At 43.1% G+C, this 16,437-nt stretch overlaps 1 protein-coding gene across 1 annotated transcript in view; it reads left to right on the forward strand.

Annotated features, from left to right (window-relative positions):
• Positions 1-2,297: 2,297 nt before the first annotated feature.
• LOC140737939 (uncharacterized) overlaps positions 2,298-16,437 on the forward strand; it is a 44,771-nt gene continuing 30,631 nt past the window's right edge. Inside the window, exons 1-2 of the mRNA XM_073064788.1 lie at positions 2,298-2,390; positions 6,024-6,347. Of these exons, the coding sequence (XP_072920889.1) occupies positions 2,336-2,390; positions 6,024-6,347 (379 nt within the window). The 5' untranslated portion in view covers positions 2,298-2,335. The remainder of the gene's footprint in view (positions 2,391-6,023; positions 6,348-16,437) is intronic.

Below are 16,437 nucleotides of genomic sequence, written 5' to 3' on the forward strand. Positions count from 1 at the left end.
TTTTGAATATTTGAATCTTTCTTGCCCAATGAACCCAGTTACATCCATGTGACCAATTAACCTACTAACCGGTACATCTTTAGAAGGTAGGAGGAAACCCACGTGGACAAAGAGAGAAATACAATCTCCTTCAGGCTGTGTGGGAATTGAATCCAGGCTGACGGCAGAATAAAAAAGGTGGGGGAGGGGAATAGCTAGAAGGTGATAAGTAAAGCCAGGTGGGTAGGAAAGACAAAGGGCTGGAGAGGAAGGTATCTGATAAGAGAGGAAAGTGGACCATAGAAGAAAGGGAAGGAGGAGAGGACCCAGGGGGAGGTGATAAGTGGGTGAGAAGAGGTAAAAGGCCAGATTGGGGAATAGAAGAGGGGAGGGAGGGGAAAAATTTACTGGAAGGAGAAATCGATATTCATGCCTGCAGGTTGAAGTAATATACAGTCCTGATAAAGGGCCTCCGCCGAAGTGTCGACTGTTTACTCTTTCCCGTAGATGCTGCCTGGCCTGCTGAGTTCCTCTCCCATTTTTTGCGTGTTGCCCCGAATAGAGAGTGTTGCTTCTGTACTCTGAGAGTGGCCTTATCCTGGAAATTAACGACTCGGGTATCAGTTGTTCAGTTTTCGTGTCACCATTTGCTAGTGTCCCAACGCTCTCGCTTCTCATTCGTCTTTGTAGTTCTGCCTATCTTTCTTATCAAGGTGATAACGTGTGATAAACTTCCTGAGCTAGCCGCTGGTAACGTTTCCTTAACTGCACTGTTGTTCAGTATTTCTATCGTTGCTTTTGTAGCTTGGTGTGTAGGGAAGTCGCCATTGATCAGGTGATTGACATCCCCGAAGTTTTCCACCGCGAGCAAACCGAACATTCAAGAGGACTTCGTGAGCGCTTCCTTGGTGGTAGGTTTTCGATATTTTCTCCGAGTTGTAACGAAACCTATTGATAGGGGAAAATCGATTAATTAAAGGAACGTCTCTGAAAATTCATCAGCAAGTCACCTTCCATGCCATCCGTTCACGTGTCATTTCTTGTAGTTCCCGTTCTGTTGCTGGCGCCTTTTCCAAGTTCAAAGTAAATTTATTAACAAACTATCCATACACTCTGGTTATACTAGATTGAGATTCGTTTTCTAAGCATTTATAGGAAAATAAAATCAATAGAGTTTATGAAAAATTATACATAGCAAATAATGACAAGCATCCGATGTGCAAATAATATTTTAAAGTAAATGAATAATACTGAGCACTTGAGTTGGAGAGTCGTTGAAAGTGAGTCGTTAGTTGTGGACGCGCTTTCTAAAGCGGTAATGTTGAGAATTAGTATCATCCTTGATTTGGGGTCACTGTTGGAGAATGTAAGCATATACAAGCCGGGGATGTGATTACTTTCCCAGGTAAATCTATTCTTCTTTCATAGTCATAGAACAAAGAAAGCATCGCCCAAAATGGGGCAGGGACCCATGACCCTGAGATTAATAGTCTCGTGCGGTACTGTCGGGCTTTTGTCATATATTGATTTTCGGAATCTGAGTTCCTTGGGTATGTACAGTCGTTCTTGCACATGTGAGCTATCAAAAAGCTGTCTTTTTGAACGGCATTGTCTTGGTGAAAATGGTCCCACGGGGAGGATAGATGCGGAGTCCCAGAACATGAAGGAGGAAGAAGAAGATTCGCTTTATTTGTCACATGTCCATCGAAACATACAGTGGAATGGGTAACTTGCGACGGGGTAGAGAACGTATACACTCTCACAGAGAGCGGCGGCGGTTGAGCCCGCATTTTACAGCTGTCTTGGCCCTGTACAGCGTTGCGCTAACCGAAATGGAAGGCGATGCCTTTAAGCTTCAAGTTTGTTTATTGTCATTCTTCACTGCACGAGTGCGAAGAGACGAAACGACTGCTACTCCGGATTAAATGCAGCATTAAAAAAAACATAATGAACATAAAGAACACAATAGATGTAAATATAAAAGTACAATAAAACACAATGTACAAGTAACAGTTATACACGTAAATTGCGTACACTCACGTTGGGTAACACATCCTTAAAACATCCCGAGAATCTTCCCGACTGTATAATGAGGCAACTTTCTGCAATAGAAAACGAACTATCTGAAGACCATATCAAAGTGTTAGTGCTCTGCTTTGTCCCTTCAAACCTTCGTGGGCGAAATGCTTTAGGCCTTCTTCTCATCCGGTTGCGCATTTCCTTGAACGTTCAGTGGTTGGCCACTAGCCTATCGCTTTCTGGATAGTTTCAATCTGTCATGCTCTTTACAATCCCGGGCCTCGACACCTCTCCTCTTCTGCGATTAAACCAAGTGGTAACTGGACACCCACTAGCTATGTATTTTCGTTCGGCTTTTGTGTTTACATTCATACCGAGTCTCTTGTTAATAGGTAAGCAAATATTCTAAATAATTTGAGTGGAAGGAACGTTGCCTGAAGACTGTTTACGGGGGGTCAGCTTGGTTGGAGAATGGTGCATAGGGCTGTTGTGCAACAAGAAGTCTTGGACTCCCATGACCAGCCCAACCGAGAGGAAAGCAGAGTTTTCGATGACACCGTATATACTCCTCAAATGTTAGGGCGTGCACCTAAGGGATAGGTGGTGAACGCTTTATTGTGGTGTGTGGGTGGGTGTGCCTGCGCCTGAATCTGTGCATCTGCGAGGTTGGCTACCAACTTGAGTGGGACAATAAATGCCAGAGTCGGAAAGTTCAAATTAAGAACCGAGCTGGTACAGTCGCGGGCTTTCAGCGCACGGAGACACGGGTTCATGTCTGACCTCGGGTGCTTTCCTGGTCGTGGTCCTGGTGCAAGGTCTTTGCGAAACGTCGGCTGTTTATTCCCCTCCATAAATGCTGCCTGTCCAATGAAGAATTACTACTTGCAGTAGCATCACAGACAACAGGCGCACAGACAACACACAACCATTGGGATTTTGAACCTACCGTACACCCGGCAGCGAAGAAAGAAAAAAGACCTGACATTATTGCAAACAAAAGCACAAGCAGACACGTGCACCGTTGCTGCTCAAGTCAAGTCGTCATTTTTTATTGTCATTTCGACCATAACTGCTGGTACAGTACATAGTTAAAATGAGACAACGTTTTTTCAGGACCATGGTGTTACATGACACAGTACAAAAACTAGACTGAACTACGTAAAAAACAAAACAGAAAAAAACTAGACTACAGACCTACCCAGGACTGCATAAAGTGCACAAAACAGTGCAGGCATTACAATAAATAATAAACAAGACAATAGAGCAGTAAGGTGTCAGTCCAGGCTCTGGGTATTGCGGAGTCTGATAGTTTGGGGGAAGAAACTGTTACATAGTCTGGTCGTAAAAGCCCGAATGCTTCGGAGCCTTTTCCCAGATAGCAGGAGGGAGAAGAGTTTGTATGAGGGGTGCATGGGGTCCTACTTAATGCTGTTTGCTTTGCGGATGCAGCGTGTAGTGTAAATGTCCGTGATGGCGGGAAGAGAGACACCGATGATCTTCTCAGCTGACCTCACTATCCGCTGCAGGGTCTTGCGATCCGAGGTGGTGCAATTTTCGAACCAGGCAGTGATGCAGCTGCTCAGGACACTCTCAATACAACCCCTGTAGAATGTGATGAGGATGGGGGGTGGGAGATGGACTTTCCTCTGCCTTCGCAGAAAGTAGAGACGCTGCTGGGTTTTCTTGGCTATGGAGCTGGCGTTGAGGGACCAGGTGAGATTCTCCGCCAGGTGAACACCAAGAGATTTGCTGAGGTAGGTTTAGGATTGTGCAGCCAGGGTTAAAATCCCGATGGCTGATGAGAAAAAACTATAGACTCGGTGGGCCGAGAGGTCTATTTCTGTCTAGTAGCTCGCTATGGCTCTAGAAATTATTTCAGACGGAGGCTTACATTGTGGATCGAGAGATATCGTAGAGCTCGCAGCCCTCCCGTCGTGGGACAGGGCGCGGAAATGGCTTGAGAGCGCAACTGACCGTTAGGCGCCACTGTTCCTGGCGTATTTTTACTTGGAAACTTTCTCCCATGTGATTAACCGCGCTGCGTTGAGGACCTCTGCTCACTCCGCAGGGAATGAAAACCTTAGAACCCAAATTTACATGACACGTTTTCCTTTACACAGATAGTTGCTGGTACCTGGGACAGGGAAGATAGTGGAAGCAGATAAACACAGCAATGTTTATGGGGGCATTTAGACAGGCACAAGAACAGCCAGGGAATGGGGGGATGTGCAGGTAGATGGGCTAATATCTCCCTCCATATCGTGGTGTCCAAACCCAATCAAAATGTGTGTCTGAGTTACGGATTCATAAGGTACGATCTGGAAAATCAAGCCCTTGACCACTAGGGTCAAGGACAGCTTCTATCAGACCTCAGAACACAGAACATACGACGCAGTGAAGACCCTTCAACTCTAATAAATACTTGCTTTGTGGATTCAGGTTCTAATGTTTGACTTGGCTATAATGCGTAAAGGAGCTTTTCCCCCGTGTTGTACAATTTTACATTCTACGTGTCCAACTGGCCTTTAAAGGAATCTCACATGTCAGAGGTAGATTATCCCCTGAACAGTTGCTCCCCATCTATTTTCCCCAGTTCCCGCCGAACACTGCTGCAACTAACCTTCCCACCCCACCCCCATTTTCACTTTGATCCGATGTCAAGACTTACTGTTTTCCATAACTAATTGAATTAGAACACCTAGGAGAAAGAATTGGGCTACTTGGCCCATCGAATCTACTCGCCAATCCATCACAGCTAATTTATTACCCCTCTCGCCCACCTTCTTCCTGCCTTCTCCCTGTAACCTTTGACGTGCCGCCAGATCAAGAACCTATCAACTTCCGTTTAAATGTACTCAGGGACTTAGTCTCCACAGCTGACCGTGGTAATGAATTCCACAAACCACGCGCTAAGGAAAGGGTACAGAGGAGATTTACCAGGATGCTGCCTGGTTTAGAAAGTGTGGATTATGATCAGAGATTAAGGGAGCTAGGGCTTCTCTCTTTGGAGAGAAGGAGGATGAGAGGAGACATGATAGAGGTGTACAAGATATTAAGAGGAATAGACAGAGTGGACAGCCAGCGCCTCTTCCCCAGGGCACCACTGCTCAGTACAAGAGGACATGATTTTAAGGTAAGGGGAGGGAAGTTCAAGGGGGATATTAGAGGAAGGTTTTTCACTCAGAGAGTGGTTGGTGTGTGGAATGCACTGCCTAAGTCAATGGTGGAGGCAGATACACTAGTGAAGTTTAAGAGACTACTAGACAGGTATATGGAGGAATTTAAGGTGGGGGGGTTATATGGGAGGCAGGGTTTGAGGGTCGGCACAACATTGTGGGCCGAAGGGTCTGTAATGTGCTGTACTATTCTATGTTCTAAAGAAATTCCTCATTGTCTTTGTCCTATTTTATTCTGAGGCTGTGTCTCATATGATCGCTGTCCCCCAAATGGTCACTCATTAAAAAGCCGATCACCTGGCCAACTCATTTCCCAATAATGGACATGTTCTCTATTCCAGAGCAACATACTTCATACAGAGATTCAAGTATGGAGAGGTTATTGGGAATGGACTAGTAGCTGGTGGTTTCGGACTTTAGTTCGACTCGGTGCCTTCAAGTGGAAGAAGTTAGAAGAAGATAGTAAAACGCTGGAAACGTTCAGCGAGTTGGTTAGAGTCTGTAGAAGGAGTTCACGATTCAGGTCCAAAGCTAGAAGTGGTTTTCTCTCACTGATGCTGCCTGAATCTTTGAGTATATCCAACGTTGCATCTTCTTGCTATTAATACCCTACGGCAGGCTGATTCTTTTCATTAACTGTAAATCAAAAATCCACGGATGCCGGGAGTCTGAAACAAAAACAGAAAAGTTTGGAAACACTCGGCAGATCGGGCAACAACATCTTTGGAGAGAGAAAATCTGGGTAACGCTTCAAACCGTTTTTCTTACTCCGTGGATGTTGTTTGGCCCGCGGATTGTTCCCTACTGTAAGAGTTTACTCGGAACGTCATCGTCCTTCATTTCTTACAGGTATGACCTCAACAAACTTCAAAATTCAGCAAACGCCTCCCCTCGTGGAACTGCATGAAGGGCAGTCGGTGACCATTAGCTGCACTGTGGATTTTCACGGGCCTAAAACCAGCACTTGGATAAAAGATTACATGGAGATTTTACAAAACTCCACGATGGTCCCCGAAAGAGTGAGGCAAAAACGCGTGCCAGATGGTCAGAAGTTAACAACATTTCTGGAAATCAGCAATCTCACACAATGTGATTCTGCCACCTACTATTGTAAGGTGATACCCATGGTCGGCTCAGGGCAGACGGGTAACGGGACGAAGATAATCGTACTGCGTAAGTCTTTGTGTCAATAGTGCATGTGCGTCTGTACATGGTGTATCTTAACGCTTGTTTGTAACGTGCTTGTATACGTGATAGCCTTTGTGAAATTGACAGAGCCCGTGCACACACATACGTGCACATACGTGTGTGCATGTGTGTGTGTGTGTGTGTGTGTGTGTGTGTGTGCATGTGTGTGTGTGTGTGTGTGTGTGTGTGTGTGTGTGTGTGTGTGTGTGTGTGTGTGTGTGTGTATGTGTGTGTGCATGTGGTGTATATGCAAGTGAGCACAGTTTTATGAGAATGTCAAAGTGCATGCCAGATTTATATACGCAAATGTGAGAGCGAATGTCGCGTGATTTTAAGTTATACGGGTCGTGAGGGGCACCGATAAACAACCGGTATCTTTCTCCCAGGTTCGCGATGTCTGATTGCATTTAAGGTGAGAGGGTATAAGTTCAATGATGTGCAGGATAGGGTTTTTACACGAGCTGTTGTGGGTGCCTAGAATGCGTTGCCAAGGGTGGCGGAGGAGGCAATAGAGTAGAGGCGGCAACGATAAGCTTGTGGATATTCTGAGATTCGAGGGACTATATACACGAATGTGTATATGGCGTGTTTATGAGTGTGTATTAGCGGTGTGTTTGTGTGTGCAAATAGGGCTTGTCAATCATGGTTGGCAGCTCATTTAGGTGAACGATACGCTGATCTGAAACCTCCGCTGCCTTGCGGCTATACTAACTCTTGGGGTAGGTTTCGGGATCAACCACAATGAAAAATCTGGAGCTGGAGTCCCTAAGGCAGTTCCGTACGTTGAGTTCAACGCTGACCGGCAACTCTTGCAATGCCGCCGGTACCAAATTGAATTGGTCTCTGCCGTTCATTCAGATTCAAGCTGCGTGGAGAGTGGTGTGTGTGTGTGTGTGTGTGTGTGTGTGTGTGTGTGTGTGTGTGTGTGTGTGTGTGTGTGTGTGTGTGTGTGTGTGTGTGTGTGTGTGTGTGTGTGTGTGTGTGTGTGTGTGTTTCTAATTTGCAGTTTTTCTTCTTTTGCACATTGGTTGTTTCTCCGTCTTTGTTGGGTGCAGTTTTTCATTGATTCTACTGTGTTTCCTTATATTTAGTGTGAACTTCCGCAAAAAAAAGTTTCGGGTACTATATATACCTTCATAATAAATTTACTTTCAACTTTGAACTTTGACATCTGCGGCTACTGAGGTCACGTCTTTGTCAGGGCAAGGAAACCCTCTGGGTGACCCCAACCAACTGACAAAATCATCTGCTTTCTCAGAAAATGATCCCTTCTGCGCCGAGTCTCCCAATATTTCCCGCGCATAACTGATTCAGAAGTTCAGGTGGGAAACAGATTAATATATGATCTGTCCGCTGAGGAAAGAATCCGTTCTCAAGCGAGAACAGAAAGAAAAGAATGAGCCATCCATAATAGGAGCGTGAAATATTCCGTTTTGCTTGTGGAATTGAGCGTTAAGTGGGGCGTATTCCGCGTGACCTTTCCTTTAAAAATTAATTGAGTACGACATGTTGTATACGACTTACATAATGTTGCTGTTGTGTAAGAAAGCGCAGTTAGACTATTGTTTTTAAATGATGGTTCAATAGATATCTTAATATGTCAATACTACTGTGCAGAAGTCTTGGGCACGCCAGAGTTTTTAGGTGGTTTCAGATGCGATGGCCTCCTCAGAGCCCTGATCTCAACATCAACAGGCTGTCTCAGATTACCTGAAAAGACAGAAGCGAGGCAGCCAAAGTCTCCAGAAGAACAGTGGCAAGTTCTCCAAGATGCTTGGAACAATCTACCAGCCGATTTTCTTATAAAAGCGCACGACAGTATACCTAAGATATTTGATGCAGTTTTAAAGGCAAAGGGTGGTCACGCCGCCCATTTTTGCTGTTTACTGCCCTTTACAGTATTTTTTTTGATATTTAGAAACTTTTAATTTCATTATTTTTGAAAGCATCTTCGCTTACAGAAATTTTACTTGTACATAAGAGTTTTGCACAGTACTGTACTTTCACGTTTTCTCGTGATCTAGTTGTTGATTGTTCACATTACAATGCAACCCTCAGTAACAATTGCCATCGTACACAGTCCCAGGCCTAATAACTAGAAGGGAGATGCTGCACTTGTTCCCATGAATGGAGCGCGTGAAGTGTTTTGGCTTTGGTTTCGTGTGGCCCCCAGCTTCATGATCACAAACCGCAGCTTCACAAAGGCCATCCTGGTGTCCTCCTCTAATCGGGGGCAGGGATTCGGAGCAAGTAGACTGCGAGTGAACAGCTGATTTTTCGGAGCGAGGGGAAATTTTTACTTCTTGGGGTTAAATAGAGGCGCGACTGCGCAGGCGCCTGACGTTAGCGAGTAGAGCGTGAAAGGTTGAAAAAGAAGACCGCCATATACAGCGGGCAGTGGAGTGAGAGGCAGCAGAGTAATAGGGCTTCGGCTCAACGGCTTAGGCGGAAACGGGGCGAGGCGAGGTAGGTTTAACTGGGTTATTTGCAGAAAGGAGGAAGTATGTGTGTGAGGCCAGTTTTCTGTGGTAGGTGACAGATGTGGGGGGTCCTGGAGTCTTCCAGCCTCCCGGACGGCCATATCTGCGCCAGGTGTGTCGAGCTGCAGCTCCTGAGCGACCGAGTTAGGGAATTGGAGATGCAGCTCGATTACCTTTGCCTAGTCAGGGAGAGCGAGGAGGTGATAGAGGGGAGTTATAGGCAGGTTGTCACACCGGGTCCACGGGAGACGGACAAGTGGGTGACAGTCAGGAAGGAGAAGGGGAAGAGTCAGGTACTAGATAGCACCCCTGTGGCTGTACCCCTTGACAATAAGTACTCCTATTTGAGTACTGTTGGGGGTGGGGACAACCTACCTGGCGGAAGCGGCAGTGACCGTGCCTCTGGCACAGAGTCTGGCCCTGTGGCTCAGAAGGGTAGGGAAAGGAGGAGGAAGGCAGTAGTGATAGGGGACTCAATAGTTAGGGGGTCAGACGGGCGATTCTGTGGACGCAGGAAAGAAACTCGGATGGTAGTTTGCCTCCCAGGTGCCAAGGTCCAGGATTTTTTTTTTTTCAATATTTTATTAGTTTCTACATAGAATACAGAGTACAAGAAAGTGTATATAAAAGGTCAAAAAAGATTTTTTTAAACTACCAATTACATTATATCTGTTCATAATAACAATCTCATTACCCCATATTCATGTAAGTTAATCAGTAGTTATGTTGAAATATATTAATTTATTACAAAAAAAAGAATCTAACCCTTACCAAGACCAAAGCTGTTTATTAAGGAGAAAAGAAGGTAAAATACCTTCTCATATAATAAAATTTAATAATAGCCAACATCTGAGTTTAAATAACGAATTGAAGGTTTCAAAAATCATTCAGGAAAGGTCCCCACAACGTTTGGAAGACTTGACAAGATTCAGAAATTGAACAACGAATCTTCTCTAAATCTAAGCATAGCATAACGTCGCATAACCATTGAGCATGAGTCAGAGGAAAAGCATCTTTCCATTTAAACAAAAGTTTCCTCCTAGCTATAAGAGAGCTAAAGGCCAAAATATGTAAATCAGATGCCTTCAGCTTAATATCCTGTCCTGCAACAATACTGAATAGGGCCGTCAGAGGGTTAGGCTTAAAATTGACTTTAAAAACTAAGGAAAAAGTTTAAAAAACTTCCTTCCAATATTTTTCAAGATTCGGACAAGTCCAAAACATGTGAATTAATGAAGATTCTCTATTATTACATCTGTCACAATAGGCAGATATATCCGATTAAAAATGAGATAGCTTATCCTTAGTCATATGAATATGAACCACCTTAAATTGTATGAGGGAATGATGAGCACATAGTGATGAAGTATTAACTAGTTTAAAATCTTCAGTCCAAGTTCCCTCAGGTATTGATGTCTGTAAATCTTGTTCCTAGAGATTCTTACTTTTGTCTGAAGCAACATTCCACGTCTCCAGTAATGTATCATAAATATTAGATACCGAACCATTATGAAAAGGTGTCAAATTAAAAATTACATATAGTAAGTTCTTATCTGAGCTTATAGGAAATGTGCATAACTGAGATCATAAAAAGTCTCTGATTTGTAAATATCTAAAAAAAGTGAGTTTTGTCTAAGCTATATTTAGCTGACAATTGCTGAAATGAAAAAAAGGTTTCCTCCAACAAACAGATCCCAAAAACATTTAATACCCAACCTGTCCCAGTCTTTAAAAACTAAATCAGTCATGGAGGGTTTTTTAAAAAAATCAAAATAAATGGGACATGAAAGGGAAAATTTCAATAAACCGAAGTGTTTTCTAAATTGATTCTCAGAGAAAGTTTAACTATTAAATTATCAGTTAGTTTACTTACAAATAAAGGAATTGAGGATCCAAGAGAAATAATGGGAAATTTATTAACAGAGATAGCTTCTAAAGAGACCCATACCGGACAGTTTACACAATTAATATAATATAGCCAAAACATAAGATATCATATACTAAATGTCCAGTAATAAAACCTAAAATTCAGTAAGGCTAAACCTCCAAACTTTTTAGATTTTTGAAGATGAACTTTATTTAAATGAGGACATTCATTTTTCCATAGATAAGAGGATAAAAGGTCAAAAAAGGATTTAGGAATAAAAACGGGTAAAGCCTAAAAAAGATATATAAATTTAGGTAGAATATTCATTTTAATAGAATTAATTTGTCCAATCAATGATATTGACAGAGGTGACCAATTTAATGATACCCTTTTTACATGATTCAATAAAGTAAGAAGGTTTTCTTTAAACAGGTGTTTGTTATTCTTAATGACTGTTACACCCAAATAAGTAAATTCAACCCTTACAACTTTAAAAGGGAGATTAGTATTAATTGATACCAAATTATTTAAAGGAAATAATTCACTCTTATATAGGTTCAATTTATAATCCTGAAAACTGGCTAAAACGGGAGAGTAAAGTAAGTACACAAGGTAACGAGGTCTCAACGTTAGAGATAAACAGCAATATATCATCAGCATTTAGCAAAATTTTTTGAGTAATACCTCTCCTTAAAATACCACAGATATCATTAGATTCTCAAAAAGCAATGGCAAGGGGATCTAAAGCTAGATCAAAGAGCAAAGGGCACAACGGACAGCCTTGTCTAGTTCCGCAATGATGTTTAAATGGTTTGGAATTGTGAAAATTAGTAACAACCCAGGCAGAATGAGATAGATAAAGTAATTTAATCCATTGAATAAAATCTGGTCCAAAATTAAATTTTTCTAGGGTTTTAAATAAATAATTCCATTCAACCCAATCGGAGGCCTTCTCAGCATCTAAGGATATCACACATTCCGATGTCTGCTGGGAGGGAGGGTAAATGACATTTAATACACGGCGTATATTAAAATAGAAATGTTGGTTTTTAATAAATTCAGTCTGATCATCAGAAATAATAGAAGGTAGAATATTTTCAATCCTATGAGCCAGAACTTTAGAAAGATTTTAGTATCAACATTGAGTAATGAAATTGGCTATATGAAGAGCATTCAGATGGGTGCTTGTTCTTCATTAGGATAAGCAAAATAGAAGCTTCATAGAAAGATTGATGCAAGCTACCCAATTTGAAAGAATCCAAAAAGACTAAGGGTAACTGTGGTATAATTAATGAAGAAAAAGCCTTATAAAATTCTCCAGAAAATCCATCTGGACCCAGAGCCTTCCCCATCTGTAATGAACATATAGCCTCAGCAATTTCCTCATAAGAAATGGGTTGATCCATCTGTTTACAATTACCTGCAGAAAGTGCAGAGATATTTAATTGATCTAAAAAAATTATTCATTACAGTATTATCTTTAGGGGAATCAGAACTATAAAGTTTAGAATAGAATTCTCTAAGGTATCATTTATTTCAGAGTCACAAACACAAGGAAATCTGCAGGTGCTGAAAATTCAAGCAACACACACAAAATGCTGGTGGAATGCAGCAGGCCAGGCAGCATCTATAGGAAGAAGTACAGTCGGCGTTTCGGGCCGAGACCCTTCTTCAGGACTAACTAAAAGAAAAGATAGTAACAAATATGAAAGTGGGAGGGGGAATGGGAAATTAAAAATGATAGGAGAAGACAGGAGGGGGGTGGATAAAGCTAAGAGCTGGAAAGTTGATTGGCAAAAGGGATACACAGCTGGAGAAGGGAAAACTTCATGGGACGGGAGGCCTAGGGAGAAAGAAAGGGGGAGGCGAGCACCAGAGGGAGATGGAGAACAGGCAGAGTGATTGTTAGAGGGGCAGAGAGCAAAAAAAAAGGAGAGAGAAAAAAGAGGGGAGTAATAAATCAATAAAGAAGGGATGGGGTAAGAAGAGGAAGAGGGGCATTAATGGAAGTTAGAGAAATCAATGTTCATGCCATCAGGTTGGAGGCTAATCAGACAGAATATCAGGTGTTATTCCTCCAACCTAAGTGTGGCTTCATCATGACAGTAGAAGACGCCATGGATAAACATATCAGAATGGGAATGGGACGTGGAATTAAAATGTGTGGCCACTGGGAGGTCCTGCTTTCTCTGGTGGACACACCGTCAGTGTTCAGTGAAATGGTCTCCCAGTCTGTGTCACCTGCTCTTACACTTCCTCCCTCTCCACCATTCAGGGTCCCAGACAGTCCTTCCAGGTGAGGCAGCACTTCACCTGTGAGTCGGCTGGAGTGATAAACTGCGTCCAGTGCTCCTGGCATGACCTATATATTGGTGAAACCCGACGCAGACTGGGAGACCATTACACTGAACACCGACACTCTCTCGGGATTACTGCCTATGCCACGCAACAGTGAGAATAGGAATAAAATGAGGTGGGGATAAATGCATGGCTGAGGAATTGGAGCAGGGGGCAGGGATTCAGATTTATGGATCATTGGGACCTCTTTTGAGACAGGTGTGACCTGTACAAAAAGGACGGGTTACACTTCAATCCAAGGGGGACCAATATCCTGGTGGGGAGGCTTGCTAAGGCTACTGGGGAGAGTTTAAACTAGAATTGGCGGGGGGTGGGAACCAAACTGAAGAGTCTGGGGAAGAGGAGGTTAGCTCACAAATAGAGAAAGCTTGTAGACAGTGCAAGAAGCAGGTGATAGAGAAGGGACGCATTCAGACCAAAGGTTTCAGATGTGTCTATTTTAATGCAAGGAGTGTTGTGAACAAAGCGGATGAGCTTAGAGCGTGGATCAGTGCTTGGAGCTATGATGTGGTGGCCATTACAGAGACTTGGATGGCTCAGGGACAGGATTGGTTACTTCAAGTGATGGGTTTTAGATGTTACAGAAAGGACAGGGAAGGAGGCAAAAGAGGTGGGGCATGGCACTATCGATCAGAGATAGTGTCACAGCTGCAGAAAAGGTGGACGCCATGGAGAGATTGTCTACGGAGTCTCTGTGGGTGTAGGTTAGGAACAGGAATGGGTCAATAACTTTACTGGGTGTTTTTTAATAGGCCGCCCAATAGTAACAGGGATATCGAGGAGCAGATAGGGAAACAGATCCTGGAAAGGTGTAATAATAACAGAGTTGTCGCGATGGGCGATTTTAATTTCTCAAATATCGATTGGCATCTCCCTAGAGCAAAGGGTTTAGATGGGGTGGAGTTTCTTAGGTGTATTCAGGAAGGTTCCTTGACGCAGTATGTAGATAAGCCTACAAGAGGAGAGGATGTACTTCAAGTCAAGTCACTTTTTATTGTCATTTCGACCATAACTGCTGGTACAGTACACAGTAAAAACGAGTAACGTTTATCAGGACCATGGTGCTACATGAAACAGTACAAAAACTACACTGAACTGTGTGAAAAACAACACAGAAAGAAAAGAAAACAGTACACTCAAATACAGACCTACCCAGGACTGCATAAAGTGCACAAAACTGTGCAGGCATTACAATAAATAATAGACAAGACAATCAGCACAGTAGATGGCAGTAGAGGTACTTGATTTGGTATTGGGAAATTAACCTGGTCAGTTGTCAGATCTCTCGGTGGGAGAGCATTTTGGAGATAGTGATCATAATTCTATCACCTTTACAATAGCATTGGAGAGAGATATGAACAGACAAGTTAGAAAAGCGTTTAACTGGAATAAGGGGAAATATGAGGCTATGAAGCAGGAAATTAGAGGCTTAAATTGGAAACAGAAGTTCTCAGGGAAAAGTATGGAAGAGATGTGGTAAATATTCAGGGGATATTTGTGTAGAGTTCTGCATTGGTGTGTGCCAATGAGACAGAAGTTATGGTAGGGTACAGGAACCGTGGTGTAAAAAGGCTGTAATAAATCTAGTCAAGAAGAAAAAAAAGCTTACAAAAAGTTCAGAGAGTTAGGTAATGTTAGAGATCTAGAAGATTATAAGGCTAACAGGAAGGAGCTTAAGAAGGAAATTAGGAGAGCCAGAAGGGGCCATGAGAAGGCCTTGGCGGGCAAGATTAAGGAAAACCCCAAGGCATTCTACAAATATGTGAAGAGCAAAAGGATAAGACATGAGAGTCTAGTGTGACAGTGGGAAAGTATGTATGGAACCGGAGGAAATAGCAGAGATACTTAATGAATACTTTACTTCAGTATTCACTATGGAAGAGGATCTTGGTGATTGTACTGATGACTTGCAGCAAATTGAAAAGCTTGAGTATGTAGATATTAAGAAAGAGGATGTGCTGGAGCTTTTGGAAAGCATCGAGTTGGATAAGTCGCCCGGACTGGACGAAAGGCTACCATGGGAAGTGAGGGAAGAGATTGCTGAGCCTCTGGCAATGATCTTTGCATCAACAATGAGGATGGAAGAGGTTCCAGAGGATTGGAGGGTTGCGGATGTTGTTCCTTTTTTCAAGAAAGGGAGTAGAGATAGCCCAGGAAATTATAGACCAGTGAGTCTTACCTCAGTGGTTGGTAAGTTGATGGAGGAGTTCCTGAGAGGCAGGACTTATGTACATTTGGTGTGGTATAATATGATTAGGAGTAGTCAGCATGGCTTTGTCAAAGGCAGGTCATGCCTTTCGAGCCTGAATGAATTTTTTGAGAATGTGACTAAACACACTGATGAAGGATGAGCAGTAGATGTAGTGTATATGGGTTTCAGCAAGGCATTTGATAAGGTACCCCATGAAAGGCTTATTGAGAAAGTAAGGAGGCATGGGATCCAAGGGGAATTGCTTTGTGGATCCAGAACTGGCTTGCCCACAGAAGGCAAAGAATGGTGGTAGATGGGTCGTATTCTGCATGGAGGTTGGTCACCAGTGGAGTGCCTCAAGGATCTGTTCTGGGACACTTGCTGTTCCTGATTTTTGTAAATGACCTGGATGAGGAAGTGGAGGGATGGGTTAGTAAGTTTTCTGATGACACAAAGGTTGGAGGTGTTGTGAATAGTTTGGAGGGCTGTCAGAGGTTACAGCGGGACATCAATAAGATGCAAAACTGGGCTGAGAAGTGGAAGATGGAGTTCAACCCAGAATGTGAAGTGGTTCATTTTGGTAGGTCAAATACGATGGCAGAATATAGTATTAATGGTAAGACTCTTGGCAGTGTGCAGGATCAGAAGGATCTTGGGGTCTGAGTCCATAGGACACTCAAAGCAGCTGCACAGGTTGACTCTGTGGTTAAGAAGGTGTATGGTGTATTGGCCTTCATCAATCATGGAATTAAGTTTAGGAGCTGAGAGGTAATGTTGTAGCTATATAGGGCTCTGGTCAGACCCCACTTAGAGTACTGTGCTCAGTTCTGGTCGCCTCACTACAGGAAGGATGTGGAAGCCATAGAAAGGGTGCAGAGGAGATTTACAAGGATGTTGCCTGGACTGGGAGCATGCCATAAATGCCATATGAGAATGGGTTGAGTGAACTCGGCCTTTTCTCCTTGGAGCGAAGGAGGATGAGAGGTGACCTGATAGAGGTGTACAAGATGATGAGAGGCATTGATCATGTGGATAGTCAGAGGCTTTTTCCCAGGGCTGAAATGGTTGCCACAAGAGGACACAGGTTTAAGGTGCTGGGGAGTAGGTACAGAGGAGATGTCAGGGGTAAGTTTTTTACTCAGAGAGTGGTGAGTGTGTAGAATGGTCTGCCAGCAACGG

Source organism: Hemitrygon akajei, chromosome 2, assembly GCF_048418815.1.
Source record: "Hemitrygon akajei chromosome 2, sHemAka1.3, whole genome shotgun sequence".
Lineage (NCBI taxonomy): Eukaryota > Metazoa > Chordata > Chondrichthyes > Myliobatiformes > Dasyatidae > Hemitrygon > Hemitrygon akajei.